A 13583-nucleotide genomic window follows, 5' to 3' on the forward strand; every position below is an offset into this window, starting at 1 on the left:
TAAACATAAGCCAAGTTCGGTTGGCCAAACATTTATAAAAAATAAACAAAAATTTGGTTGGCCAAACATGGTTCATGGCTACACGGTGTAGAAGCATTTGCTGGTTGACTATAACCTTCCAACCGGCTGTAGAGCTGCAGTTAGAAATGTGGCTCTTGCACTATATACTCCTGTTCCGGATTCTGTGCAGTCAGTGTTATCGTATGCAGGGCTCTTCTAGCTGTCAATACCATTATAAATCGGTGGGGTTTGCCATTTAAAAACTGATGCATTTGGTCTATAAGGATGAAGGCACAGGAGGTGATTAGCCATGCAAAACTTAAGGAGAAATCCGCAGCTGCAAACTTGCATCAAAATGCTGTGGATTCGCCAATCTGGATTTTCCTGCTGATTTTTGTGACATTTGCAGATCTGCAGGTGCTCCTCAACAATATATCAAATGGACTTTCTTATTAAAGTCAATGGGTAAGATCCGTGACACAAATTGACCATGCTGTGGATTTTAAAAAATGCAGTCTGCAGGTGAATGTGTGTGAAGCGCATGGATGGGATTTGTTTACCATCTCCCTTACATTTAAGCCTGTTGTATGCTGCTGTGAAGCTTCTGACCGCAGATCCGCCCTATATACATTTACACTAAAGTGTTTCTGTTTCGGAACAATCGGATCTTTCATGCAGACCATAAAATCACCGATCTGCCGCTGCATTGCTCTAACAGGCAGTTCATCTGTGAACGACTGCCTGTTCCCGGTGATGGGGGGAGCGGGTGGAGCAAAACCATCTCCAGCCTGCTCCGCCTCCAGTAGGGCCATATTAATTACCCTGCATTAAGCCCACTTGGATATTAATAACTCCTTCCCTTCCCCACCACCTTGAACCTTCTTCTTTTTTTTGGCCAAAAGCCACTAATACTGTCCCAAGTCACCAAGCAGGCTTCCCTATGGTCTCTGATCAACCTCTGGGTCAACAAGTCATGTGAACATTGTGACCAATTATTGGCTTAAATGGCTACTGAGGCCGTTGACTGGCTGCAACAGTCGGGTAGCTTCTTGATCTGGGCGTGAGCATAGACTAGAGCAGTGGAGACATGAGATAGGTGAGCATAGATTTTTATTGTCTCTTCACCTCCTGCAATACCCTTTTTACCAACAGTTTCTGCATCCTGAGGCTCTGGGTACAATTGAAATTGGTGCACCTGATGCCAAATCTCAGTAATAGGAGAGAGAACCACATGCAGTTTTTGCTGGTGAGGCGGACAACCGCTCTGACTGCAGCCAGACAGAACGCCTTGATTATGGAAATATAAAGAAAGCTGCTCTGTAGTTTCCATATAACTAATGTCATTTTTTTTTCTCTGTACGACCTACTTGTTAAGCAGGAAACAATACATTATATAATCACATTTCTTGGTGTCTCTTATCATTACATGTAACATCTTATAAAAGTGCAATGTGATCATGGATTATGTAGAAGCCTGACCCAAGTAACCAAAGTAGTTTTGAAAACTCGCTGTAAGGGTGCATCTACACTGGCGGTCTTTTTTTTTTTTTTCTTTCATGTGCAGTGATGCCAGTGTAATGCGACTTTTTTTTCACAACACACATCACTCGTATAAAACCACCAGGATTGCAAGTCCAATATTGCACTTGCCTGTGTAAATGCACCCTCGCAACACTCTTTGTTAGCCATGAAATGATGTAATATTTGGGATTTTCTTCCTCTTTCTGAGTACAATAATGTGATCGTGGAAATATAATATAAACCAATGGAGAGGAGACAAACCTTAAGGCCCATTTACACGCAAAGAATCTTTCGAGCGATTTAAAGATTAAAAGTTTTAGCCATATTTTTGCATAAACTGTTAATGGCCAGTAATGCCCATTAACACTTTATCTTCATTTGCATGTAAATGGGCCTCCAGGAGCTGTCTGCAGAGCCCAGAGTGTTACTAATTACACACAGCTGCATTGTTCTTCACATGGCTCCCATCAGAATTTAATGCAATCTCCCAACTCCTGCAGAGACCAAAGCATGCGGTCTGTTGAGAGATACTTTATCTCTGCTGCTGAACAATGGATTTTAACTTCACCTTAAAATCATTGTTCAGATGAAAAGTGCACGATGGTAGCTTTTACACGTAACGATTATCGCTTACCTCCGATTGTTTGAAATTTTTGCCACTGGCAATCTGTTCCATACATCTGAATGGGGCTGTTTCTGCAGCATGTGCATGGATTTCTGAAAGTCTCATTTAAATGGGGGACAGTCACAAACCTTCTGCAACAAGCCTGCCATGTGTGCACTTACCCTTAATGTTCTTTTTTTAAGATATGTATGGCCATACCTAGTGACTCAGTGAAACCTAACGTCATTTCTTCATTTTATAATATGATTTGTATAGGAAAATGATTTCTGAAAGTCTTCTGTTTTTATTCTCGCAGAATATCCTTCTTCCTGAATGTTTTTATTCCTTCTTTGACTTGAGAAAAGAATTCAAGAAATGCTGCCCAGGATCCTGTGAAACAAGTGAACTTGATGTAACAGCAATGGCAAGTTGTATCCTTTCATACAGAATCCTTAAAAGGCCCCTCCGGTAACATTTTATTATGTAGCTAGTTCTACATAAGTCTGTTAAGGTTACCTTGGTTAGTTTTTCCTTTCTACCTGAAAACTTCAGGAGTTCCTTTTCTTCTCTTCAGTTGGTCATGTGATCTCATTGTAGCTGGGAGGGAAATTGCTCCACAGCAGTTGTTACGGTAGGGGATAGCAGAGGTGCAGCCACATCCAAGAGCATGTGCAATCAAGACCACCCCTTGAATTAGTGACTCTTGCTATGGTGAACTTGAGCCATTCCTGTATTGAACATGCAATTCTTGAATTTCTTCTGAAGCAACTGCATCTATGACCTATGACCATCCCCTATTGTAAATAGTATATCATATTATTGCCTATCATTCTAACCCCGCTCATGCTGATAATGACATGACTACTAAGAAGTGAGCTCTACACAACAGAAAATGTCGGCCTATTGTGATGCCCAGTGGAGAAGGTGGAATCTGCAGGATTTCAGTTTTTTTAATAGTGATGTAGTAAATCTTTATAAATCGGAATTATTATTAAATGTGTAATATAAAAACAGGATTTAAACAATAGGTAGTTTTCTCCCGACACATTCCTTTTTAAAGACTCATCTGCACGTAAGAGAACAGCCAGGTGTATTGTGATGCCATATCTTGGTTTTCCGATTATGTAATGCCCCTGGAGCTAGTTACTAAACAAACACTGATGGCTCCTCTACAGTGTAAAGTTAATGTCACACGTCATTGCATACAATGCAATCTTGATCCTTGTACAGATCTTACACCAGAGCACTCAAGCTTCAAGTCATGGGTCTAGGGGCCCATTTACACACAAAGATGATTGCTCAAAAGATGGCTTTGAGCGATCATGTTGTGTAAACGACTAAAGCCACTAATTAGCATTAATACCAATGTTAATGCATGTGAGACACCGGGACCACCCGCTGTTTTCTGAATACATTCCCTTTGTTTTGCCGCAGGGCTGATGGCTGAGACAATGCTATTAGTGCTCCCAGCAGAGAACACAGCGGGCAGTCCCTGCTATCGGCTCTTCTGCGGAACAATGGATTTTATGCCGCGCATACAACCATCCTTCGGCAGAAAAGTGAAAGATGGGCACTTTTACACGCAATGATTATCGCTCAAAAGATGGCTTTTGAGTGAATTTTGAGCAATAATCATTGTGTAAAAGGGCCTTTAGGAATAGAAGTCTTATGCCCTACTTATCTGCCAGGTAAAAAACTAGTTAGATTGCGTTATCAGATATTCTGTTTGCATTTATAATCTGTAATTCGGTGAATATCTGGAAAGTGTTGCTGCTGTGCTTGCAGCCTGTAATAGCAGTTCTACTTTTGACACTCCTCTGTTGATTCTTGTCATGTGCCATATCCGTGTTCTTTGTCCTGTAAAGCTGCTTGATTTCTCCCCCCCCCCCCCTCCCCCTCCCACCTTTTTGCATTTAATATACATCAAATTGTTCACACTAGTGAACCAGCACACAGGAAACTGCATAAATGACAATTGGCTAAAAGTGATGGGTTGCCATGAAACCCTTTTTAGCAGCAGATTCTTACCAAGGGCCCCGTTGCAGCCTCTACAGTATGTAACTTTTGGGTTATACCAATTAAATGTCTATTCGGACTTCTAGGTGATTTACACGGTTGTCATTTCTGAGGAATTTTCTCCTTGAAATGTCAGTGTCAGCAGAAGAAAAAATATTGTCTGGTACCGAAGCTTACTGTGACCTGCTGGTAGCAGAAGGTTTCTTCATAGCCTTATCTCGAGTCTATCAAACCTTCACACAACGTTCCTTTATTTGTAACACTCCTAGCTAATAACTTGCCAAGTAAAATAATTGCATGGTACATCTTGGTACCATACTTCTCTTAGCTGCTGGTTTTGGGGCACATAGGTTTTGAGTTGGGGGAAGTCTTTGAAAGGAACGTTTAAAAAAAAAAAAAAGTCCCATTGACATTCACGTTAAACGCAGGATAGGGTAGGAGCCCTTAAGAGGATGTTAAAAAGATCATCCTGAGCAAGAAGGAACTTTGAACTTCTACTGAAAATTACAAGTCTGTTTTCTGAACGTGCAAGAAAATTCTACACCTTGTGATCATATTTGCTATAGCTCTAGTGCATTTATCTCTTGGCATTGCTTGTTGGTGGAGAGCTTATTTACCCTGGAGCTGATCAGCGTTTCACACCTTTGTATAGACAATTGGCCCTTTCTTCCGTGTACTAATATTTCATATGGGACAGTGGTGTAGTTATTAGTCATTTACAGTTATACCAGTAATTACAATGAATAATCCCTATTTATATAGCAGCAACATATTGCAAATTATAGGGCGTATGTACAATCACACTGCACACAGTAGTAAACTACATAACTCAGACAATAGGAGTAAGGGCCCTGCTGACGAGCGCCTACAATCTATAAGGAAATGGGTGGAACGCAAGGGAAAATGTGCTGCTTTTCATAGTCTAGCCATATATTTTTATACTAAATGGGGTACCATACGCTACATATGTCACTCACCAGGTAGTATCTTTCTGTACGGATGTGAACTGGCTTTGGGTGCATGGAATGTGAGGAATACCGTTTGAAGGGGGGTCAGGTTCTGAGCAATGGCTTAGAAAAGGGCTAAATGGAAAAGAGCCTAATTAGGAAATATGATGGACCTCCTTCAAGAGATACATTTTTGGGGCATATTTAAAATTGGATATTGATGGTTAACCTGATTGGGTGCCGCTCAAGAAGTCTTGGAGATGGGAGTGGGCAGATTATGAAGATTATTAGCAGAGGTAAGGGGTGGCAAACAGATGAGGGGAGGATGTATAGGGTGGTGCAGCACTGTGGAGAGCTTTATGGATGAGCGAGGACTTTAACTTGTATTTTTTAGTGAAAGGGCGATCTATGCAGTGAACAGCGCTATGAAGAGACATTGGTGTAGCGGTTGGACAAACATGAGCCGAGCCTGGCTGCTGCATTCAGGCTGGATTGCAGAGGGGAGTATTTAGTAAAGGGAAGACAAATTAGTGCATTGAGGCACTCTTACATGGAATGATCGTTCAACTGGGCAAAAATGACCGCTTGTCATTCAATTTTTGGCTGTATTTACATGGAATCACTCGCTTTTCGGTCATCGTTCGTTTTCTGCAGGCATAAAAATCATCGGCTCAATCGCTCACTAAAATTGTTCAATTTAAATACCGATTATACAGTGAATGACAGAATGATTTCTCTATACAGGCAGATACATCACTGGCTGCACAAGCGAACTCTGACATTGTTCACTCCTCAAACATCAAATGGACCCTTATAATAGTCAAGAAGAGGCATTGTTGCTTTAAGGGTGAATGCTCATGGACAGATTTCTATTGCATTTCCCGTGGCAGAAATCCATGTGTGAATTCTGCTTCTATTGGGCTCTATTGAACCTAATGGCTTTCTGCCTGCCAATGCTCACATGGAATTCTACCACAGGTTTCCGCAGTGGGAAATAAATCATGGCATGTCCTATCTGCCGTGGATTTACGCTGCGGGAGGTCTCCATTAATATAGCATTAATGGATACCACAGAATTCCACGATCACCAGCAAGCACTTATTTTTAATCGCGGTAGGCCCGCGGTGTAAATCCGCAGGCGTATACCGTGACGCTCGCTGGCACGAACCCTAATTCTTTAGTAATTTGTGCTAAATGCCCGGCAGTTCATCCTGAAGCACCTCTTTACACGCTTTCAGATTCAAGTCCTTCATGGTTTTAATTTTGAGAGAACTGTGTTTAAAGAAAACCTCCAATGATAAAAGCCATAAATGAAAGAATTGCTTCTCGGCCAGATCTGCACTCTCGTATGTCTTTTCATTGTCTAAAGGATGTTCGGATCTCTGCAGTAAGGAAAGGTTTCCCCTTTACTAAGGAAATATTGGGCAAGGTTTTCGCTTGATGATTAAAATGAAGATCAGGTCTCAACAGAGAACGCAGGAATGAACGGATCTCCCAAATGGCTTGTGCTATAGGCCTTGGTATGGCATATAGGAACACAGATCCAGAATGGTAGGCAGAAAGTGGGGCTTCATATACCGGGGACAGCAGCATTGTGGCCCAGCGTACATGAAGCTGTCTGATGCCTTCAGTCACACTAGCAGCTTACAGGCTATCACAGCAGTTGGATAACTTGTTTGTCGGGGCTTCTGCTGCATCCTATTGCGTCACAACTTGACTACATCCCACCTGCGGATGGCGTGACGCAATGGTTTCTAGATCTGCGCTCTCCTTGCGATGCGTGTTTGATCAATGAAAATCTGTTCCATTCATCTGAATTGGACTGTTTTGGTGGAAACACATGGATTCCCACTGGCTCCAGTCAGATAAATAGACTGTCGCAGAAATTTCTGCAACAAATCCGGTAGATGCGGCTAGACCCTAAAGGCTGTGCACTTCCTTGTTTCGGTGAACCTAAAAACCAACCTAGAATTTTTTTGGTTATGGTGGGTTTTGTTTCTCTAGATTAGAAACTTTTCTTTGAATGGAAACTTTTGAGTATGGCTCATGTTAGGATAAGCTTGTGAATGACTGTTCTCTGGGCTACAATACTAGGAGTTCATGCAACTAACCTATGGAATCTGTCTTAAAAGGCCCTTTTACCTGGAACCATTTGTCTTAGTCATTCAAATGAGCGAAGGTGAACTACTATCATTTAGTCTAAACGAAGCCAACGACCGAACACCAAATTGTTCACTTTTTGTTTGTCCATTTAATGCAGGACTAAACATCATTGATGGCTCATTCATTCATCGTTTGGCTAAAATACCAGTCATTCTCCTTCATTTATACAGCCTATGTGAATGCTTTCTCCTTTGAGTGAGCCAACAATGTATCCTATATAAAAGCTGCACAAGCGAACTGACATCATTCGCTCATTCAAACGATATAGCAAGTTGGGGTCAGTTAACACCAAACTATTAAGTGAACACATCCCGGATGTGTTTCTGCTTTGTTTGCACAGCGAGTATTCTGCTGAGGAAGGTTCCGGGTGACTTCCTCAAAGAAAGAAATGCTGCAGTCTTTCTGCTGATTCTCGGCTCCTTGGATTTCATATCTGAATTCCTCTCGTTTTTGACACTATCGACCCTGCTTAAAACCTGAAAGTTTAATCCTTTTTGTCTTCCAGTTTGGATTTCCATCCATACTTGTGTTTACTTGTTAAGTGGATGTCATGGTATCAGAAACAAAGATTACTACTTTGCAAAAAGTCAGTCCTTGGAAGATGCCTCCCAATGTATCCCAACTCCCGGGTGTCTTTCAAATACTTGTTGCTTATAAGGGAGTCATTTTAAAAATCTATGCACTATTAATGTGAACAGAGTATATCTATTTCTCCAACTTGTGTATCTTGTAGGCCTATTCCTCTTCAGTAGAAGGTGGAGAAAGTCTGTCATGTTTGTGCACAGTAAGGAAGTTGGAATAATTAACATTATCCCAATATTGTGCACGGCACACTGAAATTTCCTGCTAGGTGCCAATTTAGTGAAGGGTGGCACCAACAGTAAATGCTGATGCAGCTACAGTTGCGTTCAGCCCTGGTCCCTAAGGGCATGTTCACACGGGGCGGATTTGTCATGCAGACCTTCCACATCAGCGGCATTTATAGTAGCAGCAAAATGGATGAAGGCTTCAAAATCTCATCCACGCTGCGGAACAAATCTGCTCAAAACCCATAAAGAAATTGACTAATTTAAATTCGCAGCATGTCCATTTTAGCATTGGATATACCGTAGTGAACTTTGCACCAAACGTTGTGGCTTTTATTGTAGACCTTCAGCTTCAGAACGCCCGCAGCAAACCCACCCTGTGTGAACATGCCCTTAAGGATTCAGCCCTCTTATTATGGAGATGGGGGGGGGGGGGGGGGCGCGCTCCATCCTAGATATGGCAGAAGTATAACTTTACACAGTGTGTAGACAAAGTAGTAATTGTCGTCCAATGGGAATGGATGTTTGTAATCAGATGTATCAGGTGGACATTAACAAAACCTATAAAAAAGAAAAAGTAATCCAAACTGAGTAGATCTAAGATAAATGTTTTCTTCCAAGTGTGTATGGAAAGAACCTTGTCCTTGAGGTTGAACACTTAGGAGACAAGTTTCTATACTTATACTAGGAAGTTGGAGCCCTACATGTTTTATCAGCAAATGCTTAAATTCTTAGTATTTAATTTGGCTAATCGGTTCTAATTGGGTTTTGAGGGTCAAGGCTCTTCGGACTGGTAACTGAAATTAAAGATGTGCACTATTGGATTCTATCTGCTAGAGATGAACACTGTCTTATGGGTTAACACTGGAGACATCAGGGTAGGGACAGCACAGCAAGCAACATGACAGGTCCTATATATGTCAAGCCTGCTGAGCAAGTTTGGTTTGTTTATGGATGCCTTGTGGCGGGGTGACTGGAGTTTGGCTGTTCCCGGTTGAGTCACTCCGCCTAGCTTGTAACCGCCTTTCCCTGAAGAGAAAAATCGTGTTTTAAGTGCGTGATTGGATCTCTGTGATCCACCCAATGTATTCTTGCCATCAGCAGATGTGGGAATTAGATTTTCCTCTCCTTTTTCATGTCGCATTCAAAGATTCTTTTTGTGACTCCATAGATATGTTTCCGGATGCTCACAGCGACCAATCACAGCACAGCTTTCACTTTTACCAAAGCAGTTCATGAAAATGAAAGCTGAGTTCCGATGGGTTGCAGTGAGTAACAGTGTTGTGAAGTAGGAAGTATATTCGATAGAACTATCTATGATGGCATGTTGGACCATGCAGGATCATATCCTGTTTTAAAGTGCACTAATAGACTTGAAAGGTGGGCAGGCATGTAACTTGAACCCCAACATCAGTTCTGTAATGAGCCTCTTGCCTACCAGGTGTTTTTTATAGTACTGACATATGTGGTAGAGGCTTCTGGGCTTCTGGGCCTCCTTGTACCCACTAACGAGAAACTTCTCCCCTATGCTGTGGATAGGGGATAAGTATCTCACTAGTGGGGATCCAATCACTGGAATCCTGACTCATCTTTAGAATGGGATCCAGAGTGTTCGGAGTGAAAGGAGCAGTGTGTGCTACTGGTCCATCCATTTCATTGGGACTGCTTGAGATAATGGAGCACTTCTACTTGGCTATCTCTGGCAGTCCCATAGGAATGAATGAAGCAGTAGTGCACAACCACCGCTCTAATCATTCCAAGACACTCGGATCCTCCATTATGATCGGTGAGAGTTCCAGTGTTTGGAGCCCTACTGTTCAGATACTTATCCACTCTTGCGGGCGGGGGATAAGTTCATTTCATGGTACAACCCATTGCCCAGTTGTACGATCGATGCCCTATCCTAAGCATATGCCATCAATAGTTTACGTCGGCAAGAATCAGCTGTTCAAGATCCCCAGCTGATGCACTTGTGCATGGAGCTGGTTTCTGCAGGAACAGAATGTCTCTGTTCCCATTGCAGTGACCAGGCTTGGTAAAATTCCTATTTAAGTCTGGCCACTGCAATGAGAATGGAGCTGTTTGCTTCCAGCAGAAATCTGCTCAGTGTATGAGGCTAGAAGCCCAGCAAACAGTTGATCAGTGAGGGTCTCTGCATCAGAACCCTTCCCGATCTACTGTTGATGGCTTACCCTAAGGACAAGCCATTCTACGGCTACACCCTTGTGTGCGTATGTACTGTGTAATATGTGGGCCACATATGCCTATGTGAATTAGCCCTTAGGGCATTAGGGGTGTATTCTTACAGGCAATAATCAACAAGAACAAATCTAATGCAGCAAATTCAAACCCAAATCCACACACAAAGCATGTTGATTTTGCGAGTTCTGATCTTTGCAGAGGGCATAATTTGCAGTAATCCAGTGGTAGAATCCACATCAAAATCTGCCTGCAAAACATGAATCTTCTGGTGGATTGATTTGTGGGTTGTTTTTTTTTTTCTTTGCCACATGAATCCATCCTGAAGGCCTACGTTCTGGTGGCCAGCCAATGCCAAGTTGTGGGGGTGCAGTTTGTCTCCACCTATTCTGGTGGTGGAGACATAATGCACCAGTACCGACCTGCATTGTAAGCGTGCTGATTTGACGTGGAATTGCCTGGAGAATTCTGCCCCTTTTACATGTTGGACATGAGGATTTCTCTGCACAGCGGATTATTCCACAGCGCCCTGCAGAATATTCCATTCTGTGTGAAGTGCCCTAAGGGGGTATAGTTAGTGACTGGGTTGCATGTCAAAATGTACTTAATCTTTGCTTTGAGAATAAAGACCAACAAGTAGCTGTTGGTTAAACTGCGTGATGATGATGATAGAGAAGAAAAAACTTGTTTGTCTGCCTCATTGCACAACAAATGTTTTGAAAAATCCAATTGATGTCTTTAGAGTTCTGCAAGCAGCAACATGATGGTGGTAATGGAAGGGCTGGGTCTCTGTACATGCTAATGAGTTATGCCGAGAACATGTCTGGGTAGAGCACGTCCTAGGCGCTTTACCCCTCCGGATCTTACACTTCCCTCCCTGATTAAGATTAACAAACTGGTTTAAAAAGCGGCAGATAAAACACTGAAGAAATAAAGTTTAATTTTAAAAATGAATAATTCATGTTCCTGGCAGGTCACCGCTCTTATTACTGCTCTATAAATGAGTTTCAGTGATGTGGCAGAGATTAATTTATCATCTGTATTAAGATTAGTAGTTTTACCTGCAAGTCTATGTAAAACCGCTGTTAAGTGCTACATGCTAAGTGACAATCTGCTCCTCTTTGAAATGTTATGTAGGCGCACCTGATGGTTTTGATCTGGAGACGGTTTGCGGTTGTTCTGGGTTGTGTTTCCCCAGTATGCTACTGAGCAGAGCCTTAAATTGCCCTCACTATCTTCACAAGGGACTTGGGTTAATGGTGGTTAAAACTTCTTGCTGCTGTTCTTCCAATGCCTTCAGCAGATTTATTGCCTCTAAGAGAATGCTGAAAGGCCTGGAGGCAGTCTCTGAATTAGAGATTCATGCAAGATAAGCTTTCAATAGAATTGTTGGACTATATACTCCTTTTTTGGGGAGTGGTGGGTTGTCTATATAGGGAGGTAGCTATAAAGTGTGCAGAGGTGGCCATTGCACCAGTTCCTGGTATATTGAGGAGCTCAAGGGTCCCTCTGCCACATAAGTCCACACCAGTGTTCTAAATGACACATGTTATAGATAGGGGCCTGTTTATAGATTTTTACATTGGGGCTCAGGTACTACAAGTTTCACCTCTAGGTCTCTGTGATGACCTTGTAAATGTTCGCCTCTGTTTAGTAACTGGAATACTTTTTGTGAACTCTGGCTACATTTATTTTTATATCTTTGCTCCAGATTTGTCACCCTTTTTGTTCCATCATTGATCATACATTTAAAAAGTTATTGCTAGAATTGCCTCCAGTTCTCCTTAATCAGTCTTCAGATTTGGGCCTTGAAAAACAGGACATGCAGGTGCCTCATGGAGCTTCAGAGGTGGACACTATGGGAGACATTATTGTGACGCTAATTTCAAAACCTTACAGTAAGTACACAAGAAGGTCATGCCGTGTTTGTTTTTGTTTATTTGTTTATTTCTAGGTGTGGATACTATTAACATCTGGCTGCCCAACAATTGGTGATTAGACAGATTAGGTTTTAGGGCAAGTTCGCAAGCTGAAGACTTGATACAGAAACTTCAGTGCCTGTAAATCTGTTCCATACCTATGAATGGGGCTGTTTCTGCGGTGGAAATCTGCAGGAGAATCACATGTGAGCAGTGAGCTTTTAGGTTCAATGGAACCTAATGGCATCGGAATTCCACCGCAGGAACCGCGGTGAAAATGCGTTTTGTGGGCATTAGCTCTAAATGTTCAAGGTAGTACCTCCAGCAGGGGAAGTGAAGCATTACAGAGATCCATACAAAGTCCTTTTTGTAGCCAGGGTCAGATTGGCCCACCAAAGTACCAGGAGAATCCCTTAGTGAGCCCAAGCTCAGACATAATATTGGACCTGTAATAAAGCAAGGCCCCATCATGGTCCAATAGAAAACTTTGAAACCAGCATTTATCGGGAAATTGGGTTAAGTCTTGCATTTATAATAACACAAATTCCTTTAAATCAGTTTGTAGCTGATGCCCACTCCAGCTAGTAGAGGAGGGTCTTTGGGTTGGGTTCTCCCTTCTGTATTAACTGATCTCAAGTAGGGTATTGAAAAATTGGCTTTTCTAAAATACAGTAGATGACACATTTATACGGTCTATAACACTAAAGAGTTCAAGTTTCATTTCCTATATATATTTTATATTGAATGCTGTGGGGTTTTTTTTGTTTTTTTTTTGTAATTCTAACAACTTCCTTGGTTTTATTTGGTAGTATTCGTGTTTCTCTAAGTTAGATTGTTTTGTTATTTTTAGATCACAAATTTGCAGACCCTGAAAGAGTAAACTACAAATTTGAATCTGGCACTTGGTGAGTCCTCGATACTTTTCTTTTGTATCCAATTTTATTTCTGCTTTGTTGAATAGATTGACTTCAGTATATGCGTGCTTTTACATCTGCACTGCTTAGTTCATGGAGCAGGAAAGGGGAAACTCTGTGCCCGATTAGTCTCAATCTCTTGACTGAACCAAAACGGCAAGACCCCATTGACTATAACTAACTTTTACTAACTTGATCCAGCTAGCTGATGCACAGTTGTCGTATGTGTACTTCAGCTCCAGGTTTCGACTGAGTGTTGGCTTCTGATTTTTAAGCCGTTGTTAACACTAACAGAAAAACCTGAGTTGGTTGCCTATAGTTACTAATTGGAGCTCAAAAATAATTGAAAAACTGCCATGGCTCAGATAAAGGTGCCCTATGACTTGGTTGCTATATTGTAAACCAGGCCAGTTTTTAAGTTTGACAGTTTTGGAAATGGAGGCCCCCTTAGATTTCAAAATCATATGTAGTTGTCGTTCTTGATGTCCTTTTGA

At 41.8% G+C, this 13583-nt stretch overlaps 1 protein-coding gene across 3 annotated transcripts in view; it reads left to right on the forward strand.

Moving 5' to 3' along the window:
- Positions 1 to 13583, forward strand: part of ESRP1 (epithelial splicing regulatory protein 1) — a 60094-nt gene that overhangs the window by 22844 nt on the left and 23667 nt on the right. For all 3 annotated transcript variants that reach the window (XM_066578344.1, XM_066578343.1, XM_066578342.1), the window contains exons 4-6: positions 2442 to 2556; positions 12056 to 12154; positions 13026 to 13080. In XM_066578344.1, the coding sequence (XP_066434441.1) occupies positions 2442 to 2556; positions 12056 to 12154; positions 13026 to 13080 (269 nt within the window). The remainder of the gene's footprint in view (positions 1 to 2441; positions 2557 to 12055; positions 12155 to 13025; positions 13081 to 13583) is intronic.

Source organism: Eleutherodactylus coqui, chromosome 9 (genome assembly GCF_035609145.1).
Source record: "Eleutherodactylus coqui strain aEleCoq1 chromosome 9, aEleCoq1.hap1, whole genome shotgun sequence".
Lineage (NCBI taxonomy): Eukaryota > Metazoa > Chordata > Amphibia > Anura > Eleutherodactylidae > Eleutherodactylus > Eleutherodactylus coqui.